We start from the raw sequence: 16,878 nt of genomic DNA, 5'->3' as shown, positions 1-16,878 counted from the left end.
ATCAGAAATAAATTGAGCTATTTATTTGTGTGTGTCCACATCATACTGGATGCCCTAGAGAACCAGGAGGGGAATAGAGTAAGATATTTATTCTCTTAGAACTTGACTTTTGAGCTGGAGAAATGGATATTTATATGTACTCAAAGGCAAAATCACGCATGATAGAAGATAATCTAAATCAAAGAAATGTTCAATGACAGGTGTTGTAGTGGGAACTCAAGAGGACCTAGTAAGAGAGATGATTAGTTGGGGCTGAAGACAGCAGAATTATTCTATTTTGAAAAGAATATGATATTATGATCAGTACACTATGACTGTGTTGCCTGAGAAAGACACACAACCTAAAAGTTGTAAGTTATGTTTTATTTGGGGACTATAACCTGTAAGACAGCCTCTCATAAAGCTCTGAGAAACTCTTCAAAAGAGGTAAAGGAGCTAAGATACATAGGAGTTATTGCTGAAAAAAATACATATAGTACATCAAAAGATTACTGCTGATCATAAACGAAAGCCAGACATCTTAAGTAATGATTTTAGTACTTTTCTACGTATGGGAAAATGCAAGAGTCTAGCCTCATTGAAATAATTCCTTAGGTTGTACCTCTTTTTATCCAGGGCCACTATCCTGTTTTTCTTCATCTTGAATTGCCCACAGGGCACCCTGCCCATGGGAGAGGCTGCTGTGGCTGATGGCATGATGGCAAGCAACATTCTTTGTTTACTGAAATGGCAGGAAACATTCTTTACCTGTATCTATATAAATTAATTAGCAAAGACTCAAAACATAAGTAAGTAGAATGAAATTTTAAGGATATTTTCAATTTCAGGGAAATAAATAGCAACCATAATTTAGGTGTTGAAGAAACAGAATTGAAAACAAAATCTTTTCCCAACCCAGAGACTCTCCCCACAAAGGTAGAGGAGAAAGAAAACAATTTTATTATTGAATAAGCATTAAACCAGAATGTGATACAATTTATAGTCAATTTACTAAAGGTTTTTAAAGACAGAAAGCAATCTCACCAAGCTGATACAATCTGTTACATTCCTGTTCTCCAGAAAAATAACTAGTTCTTAAGTAAAAATAAGCAAACTTGACAGCACCGTTTTTTACACATAGTTCTTCCTAAATTCACCTGGCAGGTGGGTGACCATCTAGTTAATTAATAATTGGTTTTAAAAAATGGAAAAATAAACTTTTATTTTGATGATAGGAGGAAATTTTGTACCTAGAGGGGAAAGGAGCACTGTTTCCCGAAATGTTTACTTTTCAAAGGGATAGCACGAAAGTCATTGAGAAAGACATTTCTGGGTCATTAAACTAACTATAGGCTTATTTAGTTTTTTAAAAGATTTGCATGCATTACAAAGACACTGGAAAGAACTTACCTTTAGAGATATTCTAAAGTAAAGTAAGAAAAGAAAAGGGGAAGTCTCCTCCCTTATTTTCAGTAAAGAGAATTAAGCCTAATATTCAAAATTTTTATTTTTGCTTACACAGGCCATCCTCTTAAAAGGATCAGTGTTATATTTTAATTAACTAGCTTTTCTCTCCCATTATAAAATTAAGCCATGCCAAGGGTATTGCCTGGAGAAACCTTCAGAGCTGTAAGTGGTAATTCCTCTGAAGAACCAGGCACTAGAGCCACAAGTCATGGGAAGTCAGGCAAATCAGGACCTGATGTTTTCAGCAGTTCACAACAACACCTCCCTCATCAGTGTGTAAAATGGACTAAAGACCTAATCCTTAATTTGCTTTGATGCTCTTAGAATTGAGTAGCATTTAAACTCAAAGAACCTATGAAAAAAATTTAAAGAGGAAAATAGTGGCTGTATACATTAGAATCTACACATACCTCCAGCCACCAACCAGAAATATCAACAGAGTCCATCTAGAATGTATAGAGGGAATAGAGAAGACTGAAATCTCAAGACTGGGAAAGATGGCTTTATGACTCATAGAGGAACCAAGATTCAGATCAGGTCATCAGAAGCAAGGGAAGTATAGAGAGGCTTTTAATAATGGTAGAATATAAATAGCATCAACTAGGATTCACCTCCAGAAGGAAAGGTCCTCACCTTGATTAGAGAATACTGAGAGCTCTGGACCTGGCAAGTCGGAGCATTTGTGAATGTTGGATTGAAAGAAAAGAGTGGAGAGTTCACGGAATGAGTACTTGGCAGTTCTTGCGAAGGCATTCAACTGCTTGTAAAGGAGGAGGCACATTAGAAGGCTAAGGAATCCTGGGAACCTGAATGTTAGAAAAAAAAGAAAGAAGTACTTAAATCTCAGGGTCTCTAGAAAACAGAATAATAATTAAAAATTAGGAGACAAAGGAAAGACTCCACTTACAAAAGAATCTTCCCTTCAGTGTAACAAGAGGAAGCCCTTGATCTGAGAAATCTGATGAGCCTCACAAAAGCCTCTCTGCCCTCAATGCTTAGGATCTCCTGCTATTGCTCTTTTAGAAAAATACAATGCAAAAAAAAAAAAGAGAGAGAGAGAGAAAAATTAAATTCCAATATCTATATAAAACTATTCTTCCCTATACATTTTCAGAAATTTTTAGCAATAGCAAGAAAATTCTAAAAACTTAGTCATAAAGCAGAGGAATACTAAAATGTTATTGAAACGCAGCCTTGCAAACTTCTCAAAAGCCTACACTTGACAGGCAAGTGTGGGTAGAAAGTAAACTTTGCTTTAATCAGAAGGCCTGCAATCTGGGAAGAAGATGGACTCATGTCTCAGAACCAACTCCAAAGGTTCTACTCAGCCATGAGTTTTTAACAGGAAAAGGCAGAAACAATCTCAGTGAATTACTGAGGCAAAATGTTAGGCACTGCATCATGTCCACTGTGTCCAGGCTGACTAACTCCCCATGATCTTTCTTCAGATGTTCTCTTGCGTTACATGGTCTCCCTGAAGAATTGCCAAGGGGGAAGTTTAGGGTAGAGAGACAATCACTCTTTAACTGCTTAATTCTTCACTTCTCCTTCTTTCAGTCTAGGGAAAGAAGAAACAGGTTAGGCGAGGTATTTTGTGCATTTAGTAGAGCTTAATTAAGAGTTAGGTTAAATGTTGCTTAGTAATCTCATTTCTACAAGGTTTGAGGGAAACAGAAATGAGCAGCAGGAAAGGGACAAAGTTGTTGCTTACAAATCCCCACTATCAGAAATCATTCCATTTTAATGGGATTAAGGGGAAGGTACATCTTCTGTAACTTTCTCATGTTGCCATATGGCACCATATTCTTAGAGTGGAAGATGCTGACGTGGATCTGTAGCATCTCTTTGCTGATAATTTTAGACGCCTGCTTATATATGCAAGCAGAGCAAAACGTAATTTTTTGATGCTCACGAAGATATAGATTATTATGTGCAATAATTCTAATCCCCTTTTCTTGAGGCCAGTACTTGGAACTGTGCTAGCCGTAGATGGAGATTATGTCATGGCTGCAGTCTGGTCATCATGAAGTTAGCTTTCCCCCTCTGGTGGCAGTTACAGTTATCTCCAGAACAGCTCAGAAATGTACAGCAGACACTGAAAGATTCTGTGACTCTATTTTCCTAATCATTAACTGCTTGAACGTGCTCTTTTGTGATTCTGGCAGGCCTGGGAGAGTTCACCTTTCCTACAAACAAAAGACAGGGGACGTGCAGGGACTTTTGTACTTGAGGGGGTCCTTTGGGTTCTGCTTGATTTCAAAAACATAACATTAATACAATTTAAAATGAAAAAAAAAAAACCACTGAAGATATAAAGAGACATCACAATTAGAAATTAAGAAAACTCAGGGTAAAAATAGATAAATAGTAGGAGGATGTTAAATTGAAACTGAAGAAGAGATATTGAAAAAAAAGAAAGAAAAAGTATTTCCAAAGCAAAGGCCAAATAACAAGGTACCTAACAGAGAATAAGTAAGACTGGAAATATGGCAAAGGGATTAGAGGGTAGAATTGGAAAAATCACCTCCCTAAAAAATTTCAGGAAAAGGTAAAGAAGATTGAAGTAGGACATAATTACAGGAAATAGACAAAATAACTCATATATATATATATAATTACAGTTTCTAGAGAAGAAAAAGCAATGAAATCAAACTAATACTTAGAATTATAAATCAGATCACATTTCCTGTAATTAAAAAAATTCAAATCTGCATCTTGAAATGATTACCTTATACCTGGAAGAATCAATTCTGTGCCTTTAGAAAAATGTTAGACTTGGAAGAAAAAGAATTTTTATAGATGTTGAAGAAAAAGACAGCTATTAAAAAGTAAAGAAAATTAGATTAGCATTAAACTTAAGAGTAGAGTAGCGTTTAGATACACAAAGAAAGAGAATGTGGGCCACGGGTTTCATAGCCAGTTAAATGTAATTCAAGTATTAAATCTATAGGAATATAAAAAAATACAGGGAATTATGTAGCCATGAGCCCTTCATAATAAAATCACTGGAGGAGTGTTAAGCAACAAAAGATGCTTTGAAGACAAACTAAAAGATTTTAGCAGTATTTTTAACTGTAACACTAACACTATGACAAAAGTTGAAAGGTAGAAGAAAAATGTTACATATTTGACCAATTAAAAATGTCCAAGTAAAGTATAAATGACCAAGAAAAAATAAGCATTAATAAAGTAAATTGTATTTACTTAAATTGGAAAGTACAGAAGAGAAAGAGAAGGAGAGGATAAATTATGTTAATTTTATTGGTGCTCACAGGAAATAACCAATAGGCATTATCTGAAAGAAAATTCAGAGGATGCTAATGGGATTACATAAAAATAGCAGTATAAAATATAACATTTCTGGCTATCAAAAGAGAAATAAAAAAGCAAAAAGAAAGAGCAACTAAAGAGTTTACATAGCAAAAACAAATGGCTGAAATTAGAATCCAAAAGCATATCAAAATAATGTTTAATAATGTTTTATGCTAATTTTTAATGAAAGCGTTTCAAAATTACAAAATCCTAAAATTGTACTTCATACTAATAGCTCTAAAAGAAATAAAAGCAACTATTTTTCTACATAGAGGCTAAAAAAGATATTTTCTAAATATTCAATAGCCATTTCTGATGTGAAAAAATCCAGAAATAAATAACTTTCCCAAGCAGTGTCCACATACTCCTAGAATCAATATCATGTAATTGAGTAAATGAATCATTTAACCTCTATTACTTTAGACTTCCCTGGTGGCTCAGACAGTAAAGCATCTACCTACAATGTGTGAGACCCGGGTTCAGTCCCTGGGTCGGGAAGATCCTCTGGAGAAGGAAATGACAACCCACTCCAGTACTCTTGCCTGGAAAATCCCATGGATGGAGGAGCATGGTAGGCTACAGTCCATGGGGTCGCAAAAAGTAAGACAAGACTAAGCGACTTCACTTTCACTTTCTGTTACTTTAGTTTTCTTATCTGTAAAAACTGAGCAATGTCATCTATTGAGTGGGATTGTGATTAGGATCAAAATGAAATAATGAATAAATGTATGCCAAAGCATATTTTTTGAAAAATAAAAAGGTAAAAATTATTAATAATATGGAAAAGTAGGCCCTTCTGTAATCTACTTGAAGTTAAATTGGAATTGGTTATCTCACTGTTGTTGTTCAGTCACTCAGTTGTGTCTGACCTTTGTGACCCCATGGACTGGGGCTTCTCCATCTTCAACTGCAAAGAATATAATCAGTCTGATTACGGTATTGACTGTGTGGTGATGTCCATGTCTAGAGTTGTCTCTTGTGTTGTTGGAAAAAGGTGTTTGCTGTGACCAGTGCATTCTCTGGGCAAAGCTCTGTTAGTCTTTGCTCTGCTTCATTTTGTACTCCGAGGCCAAACTTGCCTGTTACTCCAGTTATCTCTTGACTTCCTGCTTTTGCATTCCAGCCTTTTTCTTGGGGATGGTCTTGATCACTGCCTCCTGTATAGTGTCGTTAACCTCTGTTCATAGTTCTTCAGGCAATCTGTCTATCAGATCTAATCTCTTGAATCTATTTGTTACTTCTACTGTATAATCATAAGGGATATGATTTATGTCATACCTGAATGGTCTAGTAGTTTTCCCTACTTTCTTCAACTTAAGTCTGAATTTGGCAATAAGGAATTCATGGTCTGAGCCACAGTCAGATCCTGGTCTTGTTTTTGCTGACTGTATAGAGCTTTTCCATCTTTGGCTCAAATAATAGGATCAATCTGATTTTGGTATTGACCATCTGGTGAAGTCCATTTGTAGAGTAGTCTCTTCTGTTGGAACAGAGTGTTTGCTATCACCAATACTTTCTCTTGGCAAACCTCGGTTAGCCTTTGCCCTGCTTCATTTTGTACTCTAAGGCCAAACTTGCCTGTTACTCCAGGTGTCTCTTCACTTCTTACTTTTGCTTTTCAGTCCCCTATGATGTGAAGGACATCTTTATTTGGTGTTAGTTCTAGAAGGTCTTGTAGGTCTTCATAGAACCATTTACCTTCAGCTTCTTCGACATTGCTGTTTGGGACATAGACCTGAATTACTGTAATACTGAATTTTTTGCCTTGGAAATGATAAGAGATCATTCTGTTGTTTTTGAGATTGCACCCAAGTATGGGCATTTTGGACTCTTTTGTTGACCATGAGGGATACTCTGTTTCTTCTAAGTGATTCTTGCCCACAGTGGTAGATATAATGGTCATCTGAATTAAATTTGTCCATTCCAGTCTATTTTAGTCCACTGATTCCTAAAATGTTGATATTAACTCTTGCCTTCTCCTATTTGACCACTTCTAATTTACCTTGATTCATGGACCTAACATTCCAGGTTTCTATGAAATATTGCTCGTTACAGCATTAATGGGACTTTATTTTCACCACTAGACACCCCCCACCCCCCCAGCTAGGCGGTGTTTACACTTTGGCTCAGCCTCTTTGTTCATTCTGGAGCTATTTCTCCACTCTTCTCCAGTAGCATTTTGGGCACCTACCCACCTGGGGAGTTCATCTTTCAGTGTCATATCCTTTTGCCTTTTCATACGATTCATGGGGTTCTCAGGGCAAGAATACTGAAGTAGTTTGCCATTCCTTCCTTGAAAGTGAAAGTGAAGTCGCTCAGTTGTGTCTGACTCTTTGCGACCCCATGGATTGTAGCGTACCATGCTCCTCCGTCCATTGGATTTTCCAGGCAAGAGTACTGGAATGGGTTGCCATTAGTGGACCATATTTTGTCAGAACTCTCCACCATGAACCATCTTGGGTGGCCCTACATGGCATGGCTCATAGTTTCATTGAGTTAGACAAAGCTGTGATCCATTTCATCAATTTGGTTAGTTTTCTGTGATTGTGGTTTTCATTTTGTCTTCCCACTGATGGATGAGGATAAGAGGCTTGTGGAAGCTTCCTGATGGGAGGGACTGGCTCTAGGGAAAACTGGGTCTTGCTCTGGTGGGTGGGGCCATGCTCAGAAATCTTTAATCCAATTTTCTGGTGATGAGTGTGGTTGTGTTCCCTCCCTGTAGTTTGACCTAAGGCCAAACTATGGTAGGAGTTATGGTGACCTCCTTCAAAAGGACATAGCCAGCACACTATGGCTCCCAAGACTGCTATATTCAGTGCCCCTGACCCCACAGCTGGTCGCTGCTGACCCACGCCTCTATTGGAGGCTCTTGGACACTCACAGGCAAGTCTGGCTCCGTCTCTTGTTACCTCATAGATTAAGAAATTCTGTGAATGAGAGTTTTCCATTTTTTTTCCCTAATAAGGAGTATGCCTGTAAGTCAGGTGATGCAACTAGTGTCACAGAGTATGACAGTGATCTGACAGTTCAGGTGTCTTCATCACTAAACAAGATAAAAGTGAAAGTGAAAGTGTTAGTTGCTCAGCCAGGTTAGACTCTTTGGGGACCCATGGACTCTGTAGGCCACCAGGCTGCTCTCTCCAGGCAAGACTAGTGGAGGAGGTAGCTATTCCTCCCTCTAGGGGTTCTAACCCAGATCTCTTTCATTGCAGGCAGATTTTTTGCTATCTGAGCCACCAGGGAAGCCCAAGCAAGATTAACGTGGCACTTAAAATCTGATATTCTTTTATGGTCAATTTTGAAATCACTGAAATGTTATTTAATACAACATAGTGGATTTATTTTTAAAAGTAATTATAATTATCTTCTATTTGGTCCTTAAATGTTATTTCTGAGTTTCAGACAGGATGTGTTTCCCATCCAGTTAGTTATGTTTCTTTATCTAAGGTCTGCATTGCACTACACAAAATCACTTTGACAGCAAGCAAAAATAAATATAAATGGAAAGTACCAAATAATTACAAAACAATGTTAGTTACTTTTGATAAAATTAGAAACTGTTGTAGTTTAAAATATTAATATTTTCATAATTTTTAAATTGACAAGTGGTCTAGAACCTTGATGAACAGCTTTCTGAGAATAATTTCTGAGAATAATAAATAACATGTCCTTCTACATTGCCTTAAAATTCAGAAAATAATTTGTTCCCTAAAATCTCTACACACTTGTTTAAAAATATCTTATTTTCTAGAATTTGCAAATAGGAAAGGACAATACCTCATTTGCTCAAAGCTCAACCCATACCTAATGTTGTGCCTCATAATACTTAACATGTTTCAAAGAACTAAAGATAGAGACTAAAAACAAATAAGATTAGTGACTATTTCTAATGAAATAATAAAATGTGTTTGAAAAATATAATTGGTAGAATAAAATAATATTGTTTTTATATCTTGATTTTTACCCAATATATTGAATACAATTTAGTGGATAAAAAAATATACGGCAATCATTAACCATTGTACAAGATCATTTATGAGTCATCTTAATCTGTTTTAACAAAAATAAAAAATGATAACCATAAAAAATACACTGGAAGTGTAATATGGGCAAAATGTTATCACATACACTTACCTATTTGAATCATAAAACTACCCTGAGCAACTGATAATATATTAGTAATTATTTATATTTTATTTATGAAAAAATCAATGTGTTTACTTCAGTCACAGGATGAGTATGTTGTGAAGCCAAAACAGGGCCTAGACTATTGATTCTTCATCCAATTATTCACCATTACTACATACGCAGCCAACATGGTAAATTTCTGTTGAAAGTAAAGAAAGATCCTGTCACCTTGCCTGTTCTTGTTTTCAGCTGTGTTCCCAGTAACTAGCTGAATGCATGGCTTGATAAATATCTGGTGGATATCTGGTAAATAAAAACTCTCAGTCTGATAAAGGATCAAGAAGTGTTATTCTTATAAATGAGTTAAAAATAACAGACTGTGTGAAAGAGTCTTCCAGAAGAATTGGAGATGTGGGAGGGAGTAGGCTCTGTTGTTGTTTTTAGCACTTGCGCCTCTATCCCAAATAGTGAAGCTTTGCTGGAAACATGCCCCACCCTCCCCCACACACACACCACTATGTATTAATAGATAGATGTCTCTGCAAATCCAAGGCTTCTGTCTTCATCTGATCCATTAGTAGAATTCTTCACATAAAAATTTGAAGCATTCTGAGTTATGTTAGTGTGTTGCAGAATTAATTCCATTAAGTTAAGGCTAGGAGGAAGTAGAAATTTTGTAAAACAGTTATATAATTATGACTGATTTGACTTGTCATATGGTAGAAACCAACACACACATTGTAAAGAAATTTTCCTCCAACTGAAAAAATTATTATTAAAAAAAACACATGAAATCATTGAATGTGAATTCCAGAGGACAGGATAAAAATAATTATGATAGAGAACGGGCTTTGGAGGAGGTAAGAGTTTAGAATAATAGTGACAAAGTCCAACATGATTTTAGAATGCCACAGATGATAGAAGAAACCAAAATGTAGGCTTACTCAGTGTCACAGAGTGAGAGGATATGAGGTATGGTGAAATTAATTGCTTCAAGACCTTAAGGTGCTCAGTTGTGCCCAACTTTTTGTGATCCCTGGTGGACTGTAGTCCATGGAATTGGACTGGTTCTTCGTCCATGGAATTCTCCAGGCAAGGATATTGGAGAATGGGTAGCCATTTCCTTTTCCAGGGGATCTTCCTGACCTAAGGATAGAATCCAGGTCTCCCACATTGCAGATGGATTCTTTACCATCTGAGCCACCAAAGAAGCCACCTCAAGACCTCAAACAGAATACTAACTCAGGGTCACATGAATAATAATAAACTGAAGGTTTCAGAGGCAATAACAGTGTTAGCTGGTAGATAGCAAACTAGTCTGTAGAAAAACGCAGAAGCATAACTTGGTGGGTGAGAAGTTCCCTTAAATTAAGCTCAAAAAGAAGCTTCTGGTAGTTGCGAGACAGCCCTTTTGGTTGTGATTGTGTAATCCATAGGAACTTAAATATAGGAAACATTTTAAGATATTTTAGATGTAGATTTCCAAATATATATCCCCAATCTTGGCTCCTCTGGAACTCTAGATTCATACTCAATTGATAACTTGTAATTTCCATTTTTATGTCTAATAGATATTTCAGATTTAGTATGTGCTAAAGAGAATTCTTGTATTTCTTTCATACCCACACATGTTCAACCTTTCCCATATCAAAAAGCAATACCATTACTGACTCTGCTTATTCAGGAAAAATCTTAAAGTTATTCTGATGCCAGTGTCTATCAATTGTGCACTTCCCAAATAAAGCAAGAACTCTTAATGATACTTTTAGAACATATTCTGAATTCATCCACTATTCTCAATCTCCTTTATCAATACTCTAGCCCTAGGCACTTATATCTCATCTGAATTACTGAAATCACATCATGCTGGTCTACCAACATCTATTGTAAACACTTACCTTATACACATTACAGAGGAGAAATGAGGATTTTAAATATATATGAACATATCATTTCCTGGCATAGAATTATATCTGATTGCATTTAGAAACATGTTCAGCTTCCACCTCTGATTTACAAAATTTATACAAATATGTACTCACTTTCTAATGTTCTCCCCTTAGCATCTCAAAATCGATTTACATTTATCCAGTTCTGCTTCTATAGCATAAGAAGCTCATGTCTGTCTTTGCATTGTCTGATCCCACAGTCTGGAAAGATATTTCCCTAGAGTGAGACATAGCTGTCTGCATTTGTCACATCTCAAAATTAATAGCATGTTTTCAGAGAGGATTTGCTAGCCAGAAAGACTAAAATAACACCCTAACACTGGATATCACCTCATTCATCATAAGAACTGGATACATTGCTCCAGATGATGGTTCATTGTCCTTCTTCTGCAGGATCTGGTGTAGGTTCAGAAACACCTGTGCGGGTTTCTGGAGCAACAGGGACTGATGCCTTCAGATCTGGAACCAGCATACCACTATCTAGAGCAGCAGTGAGCCCTGGATCATCGCCAGGAGGGTCAGGAGCAACTGCAGTATCTAGTGAAGGTTCTCAGCCCACTGTCGCCTTCTCTGGAGCCACAGGGACCACGGCTGGACAACCCGGCAGCCGTTTCTCCTCCGCTGGAATACCAGCGACACCTGGATCAACCACAGGAAGGTCAGCGGGAGCGGGGACACCGGGTGTAGATTCCCAGCAAACTGCCAGATTATCTGCAGCTGCAGGGACGGCTGCTGGAGGATTAGGAACCAGTGTGCCTTCAGCTGAGACATCAGGAAGCAGGTCATCAGTACCTGGAGGGTCGGCAACCCCTCAACAACCTGGCGCACTTTCCGAGTCCACCACCCTATTGCCTGGGCTTACAAGCACGAGTGCTAGAATAGGATCTGAGCCCGGTCTACCTTCAGCTGGAGTATCAGGCTTGCCTGGCTCCACACCAGGAGGATCTGCAGCAACCGGAGGAAGTGGTGCAGGGTCAGCGGCTACTGCCCCATTCTCAGGAGAACCCAGGACCACTGTATTATCAGGAACCAACGTACCTGTCTCTGGAGCACCAGTGACCCCGGGATCATCGGCAGGACGTTCGGAAGCAACCGCAGCGCGTGCTCAAGCGTCAGGGACCCCTTCCCCATCGTCTGGAGCAACAGGGGCAACTGTTATAGGATCAGGAAGCAGCATACCTTCATCTGGAGCACCTGGAACCCCTGAACCATCCACCGTAGGAGCAGGAGCAAGCGGAAGCCCTCCTGTCGGGTCCGAGCCAACCGTCACCCTATCTGGAGCAACGGGGACTGATTTCATAAGACCCGGGACCCGCTTCCCTGTATCTGGAGGAGCAGTGAGCCCTGCATCATCACCAGGAGGGTCATCAGCGACTGCAGGACCCGGTGCAGGTTCAGAAACACCTGTGCGGGTTTCTGGAGCAACAGGGACTGATGCCTTCAGATCTGGAACCAGCGTACCTCTATCTGGAGCAGCGGTGAGCCCTGGATCATCGCCAGGAGGGTCAGGAGCAACTGCAGTATCTAGTGAAGGTTCTCAGCCCACTGTCGCCTTCTCTGGAGCCACAGGGACCACGGCTGGACAACCCGGCAGCCGTTTCTCCTCCGCTGGAATACCAGCGACACCTGGATCAACCACAGGAAGGTCAGCGGGAGCGGGGACACCGGGTGTAGATTCCCAGCAAACTGCCAGATTATCTGCAGCTGCAGGGACGGCTGCTGGAGGATTAGGAACCAGTGTGCCTTCAGCTGAGACATCAGGAAGCAGGTCATCAGTACCTGGAGGGTCGGCAACCCCTCAACAACCTGGCGCACTTTCCGAGTCCACCACCCTATTGCCTGGGCTTACAAGCACGAGTGCTAGAATAGGATCTGAGCCCGGTCTACCTTCAGCTGGAGTATCAGGCTTGCCTGGCTCCACACCAGGAGGATCTGCAGCAACCGGAGGAAGTGGTGCAGGGTCAGCGGCTACTGCCCCATTCTCAGGAGAACCCAGGACCACTGTTATATCAGGAACCAACGTACCTGTCTCTGGAGCACCAGTGACCCCGGGATCATCGGCAGGACGTTCGGAAGCAACCGCAGCGCGTGCTCAAGCGTCAGGGACCGCTTCCCCATCGTCTGGAGCAACAGGGGCAACTGTTATAGGATCAGGAAGCAGCATACCTTCATCTGGAGCACCTGGAACCCCTGAACCATCCACCGTAGGAGCAGGAGCAAGCGGAAGCCCTCCTGTCGGGTCCGAGCCAACCGTCACCCTATCTGGAGCAACGGGGACTGATTTCATAAGACCCGGGACCCGCTTCCCTGTATCTGGAGGAGCAGTGAGCCCTGCATCATCACCAGGAGGGTCATCAGCGACTGCAGGACCCGGTGCAGGTTCAGAAACACCTGTGCGGGTTTCTGGAGCAACAGGGACTGATGCCTTCAGATCTGGAACCAGCGTACCTCTATCTGGAGCAGCGGTGAGCCCTGGATCATCGCCAGGAGGGTCAGGAGCAACTGCAGTATCTAGTGAAGGTTCTCAGCCCACTGTCGCCTTCTCTGGAGCCACAGGGACCACGGCTGGACAACCCGGCAGCCGTTTCTCCTCCGCTGGAATACCAGCGACACCTGGATCAACCACAGGAAGGTCAGCGGGAGCGGGGACACCGGGTGTAGATTCCCAGCAAACTGCCAGATTATCTGCAGCTGCAGGGACGGCTGCTGGAGGATTAGGAACCAGTGTGCCTTCAGCTGAGACATCAGGAAGCAGGTCATCAGTACCTGGAGGGTCGGCAACCCCTCAACAACCTGGCGCACTTTCCGAGTCCACCACCCTATTGCCTGGGCTTACAAGCACGAGTGCTAGAATAGGATCTGAGCCCGGTCTACCTTCAGCTGGAGTATCAGGCTTGCCTGGCTCCACACCAGGAGGATCTGCAGCAACCGGAGGAAGTGGTGCAGGGTCAGCGGCTACTGCCCCATTCTCAGGAGAACCCAGGACCACTGTATTATCAGGAACCAACGTACCTGTCTCTGGAGCACCAGTGACCCCGGGATCATCGGCAGGACGTTCGGAAGCAACCGCAGCGCGTGCTCAAGCGTCAGGGACCCCTTCCCCATCGTCTGGAGCAACAGGGGCAACTGTTATAGGATCAGGAAGCAGCATACCTTCATCTGGAGCACCTGGAACCCCTGAACCATCCACCGTAGGAGCAGGAGCAAGCGGAAGCCCTCCTGTCGGGTCCGAGCCAACCGTCACCCTATCTGGAGCAACGGGGACTGATTTCATAAGACCCGGGACCCGCTTCCCTGTATCTGGAGGAGCAGTGAGCCCTGCATCATCACCAGGAGGGTCATCAGCGACTGCAGGACCCGGTGCAGGTTCAGAAACACCTGTGCGGGTTTCTGGAGCAACAGGGACTGATGCCTTCAGATCTGGAACCAGCGTACCTCTATCTGGAGCAGCGGTGAGCCCTGGATCATCGCCAGGAGGGTCAGGAGCAACTGCAGTATCTAGTGAAGGTTCTCAGCCCACTGTCGCCTTCTCTGGAGCCACAGGGACCACGGCTGGACAACCCGGCAGCCGTTTCTCCTCCGCTGGAATACCAGCGACACCTGGATCAACCACAGGAAGGTCAGCGGGAGCGGGGACACCGGGTGTAGATTCCCAGCAAACTGCCAGATTATCTGCAGCTGCAGGGACGGCTGCTGGAGGATTAGGAACCAGTGTGCCTTCAGCTGAGACATCAGGAAGCAGGTCATCAGTACCTGGAGGGTCGGCAACCCCTCAACAACCTGGCGCACTTTCCGAGTCCACCACCCTATTGCCTGGGCTTACAAGCACGAGTGCTAGAATAGGATCTGAGCCCGGTCTACCTTCAGCTGGAGTATCAGGCTTGCCTGGCTCCACACCAGGAGGATCTGCAGCAACCGGAGGAAGTGGTGCAGGGTCAGCGGCTACTGCCCCATTCTCAGGAGAACCCAGGACCACTGTATTATCAGGAACCAACGTACCTGTCTCTGGAGCACCAGTGACCCCGGGATCATCGGCAGGACGTTCGGAAGCAACCGCAGCGCGTGCTCAAGCGTCAGGGACCCCTTCCCCATCGTCTGGAGCAACAGGGGCAACTGTTATAGGATCAGGAAGCAGCATACCTTCATCTGGAGCACCTGGAACCCCTGAACCATCCACCGTAGGAGCAGGAGCAAGCGGAAGCCCTCCTGTCGGGTCCGAGCCAACCGTCACCCTATCTGGAGCAACGGGGACTGATTTCATAAGACCCGGGACCCGCTTCCCTGTATCTGGAGGAGCAGTGAGCCCTGCATCATCACCAGGAGGGTCATCAGCGACTGCAGGACCCGGTGCAGGTTCAGAAACACCTGTGCGGGTTTCTGGAGCAACAGGGACTGATGCCTTCAGATCTGGAACCAGCGTACCTCTATCTGGAGCAGCGGTGAGCCCTGGATCATCGCCAGGAGGGTCAGGAGCAACTGCAGTATCTAGTGAAGGTTCTCAGCCCACTGTCGCCTTCTCTGGAGCCACAGGGACCACGGCTGGACAACCCGGCAGCCGTTTCTCCTCCGCTGGAATACCAGCGACACCTGGATCAACCACAGGAAGGTCAGCGGGAGCGGGGACACCGGGTGTAGATTCCCAGCAAACTGCCAGATTATCTGCAGCTGCAGGGACGGCTGCTGGAGGATTAGGAACCAGTGTGCCTTCAGCTGAGACATCAGGAAGCAGGTCATCAGTACCTGGAGGGTCGGCAACCCCTCAACAACCTGGCGCACTTTCCGAGTCCACCACCCTATTGCCTGGGCTTACAAGCACGAGTGCTAGAATAGGATCTGAGCCCGGTCTACCTTCAGCTGGAGTATCAGGCTTGCCTGGCTCCACACCAGGAGGATCTGCAGCAACCGGAGGAAGTGGTGCAGGGTCAGCGGCTACTGCCCCATTCTCAGGAGAACCCAGGACCACTGTTATATCAGGAACCAACGTACCTGTCTCTGGAGCACCAGTGACCCCGGGATCATCGGCAGGACGTTCGGAAGCAACCGCAGCGCGTGCTCAAGCGTCAGGGACCGCTTCCCCATCGTCTGGAGCAACAGGGGCAACTGTTATAGGATCAGGAAGCAGCATACCTTCATCTGGAGCACCTGGAACCCCTGAACCATCCACCGTAGGAGCAGGAGCAAGCGGAAGCCCTCCTGTCGGGTCCGAGCCAACCGTCACCCTATCTGGAGCAACGGGGACTGATTTCATAAGACCCGGGACCCGCTTCCCTGTATCTGGAGGAGCAGTGAGCCCTGCATCATCACCAGGAGGGTCATCAGCGACTGCAGGACCCGGTGCAGGTTCAGAAACACCTGTGCGGGTTTCTGGAGCAACAGGGACTGATGCCTTCAGATCTGGAACCAGCGTACCTCTATCTGGAGCAGCGGTGAGCCCTGGATCATCGCCAGGAGGGTCAGGAGCAACTGCAGTATCTAGTGAAGGTTCTCAGCCCACTGTCGCCTTCTCTGGAGCCACAGGGACCACGGCTGGACAACCCGGCAGCCGTTTCTCCTCCGCTGGAATACCAGCGACACCTGGATCAACCACAGGAAGGTCAGCGGGAGCGGGGACACCGGGTGTAGATTCCCAGCAAACTGCCAGATTATCTGCAGCTGCAGGGACGGCTGCTGGAGGATTAGGAACCAGTGTGCCTTCAGCTGAGACATCAGGAAGCAGGTCATCAGTACCTGGAGGGTCGGCAACCCCTCAACAACCTGGCGCACTTTCCGAGTCCACCACCCTATTGCCTGGGCTTACAAGCACGAGTGCTAGAATAGGATCTGAGCCCGGTCTACCTTCAGCTGGAGTATCAGGCTTGCCTGGCTCCACACCAGGAGGATCTGCAGCAACCGGAGGAAGTGGTGCAGGGTCAGCGGCTACTGCCCCATTCTCAGGAGAACCCAGGACCACTGTTATATCAGGAACCAACGTACCTGTCTCTGGAGCACCAGTGACCCCGGGATCATCGGCAGGACGTTCGGAAGCAACCGCAGCGCGTGCTCA

General features: G+C 43.8%; 1 protein-coding gene across 1 annotated transcript in view; it reads left to right on the top strand.

Moving 5' to 3' along the window:
• Nucleotides 1-16,878, top strand: part of MUC19 (mucin 19, oligomeric) — a 125,077-nt gene that overhangs the window by 61,054 nt on the left and 47,145 nt on the right. Inside the window, 1 exon segment of the mRNA XM_018049032.1 lies at nucleotides 13,979-14,038. Within this exon segment, the coding sequence (XP_017904521.1) occupies nucleotides 13,979-14,038 (60 nt within the window).

The sequence above is a fragment of the Capra hircus genome, chromosome 5 (genome assembly GCF_001704415.2).
Source record: "Capra hircus breed San Clemente chromosome 5, ASM170441v1, whole genome shotgun sequence".
Taxonomy (NCBI): Eukaryota; Metazoa; Chordata; class Mammalia; order Artiodactyla; family Bovidae; genus Capra; species Capra hircus.
The sequence above is the reverse complement of the archived record's forward strand: the minus strand, read 5'-3'. Positions and strand labels throughout refer to the sequence as shown.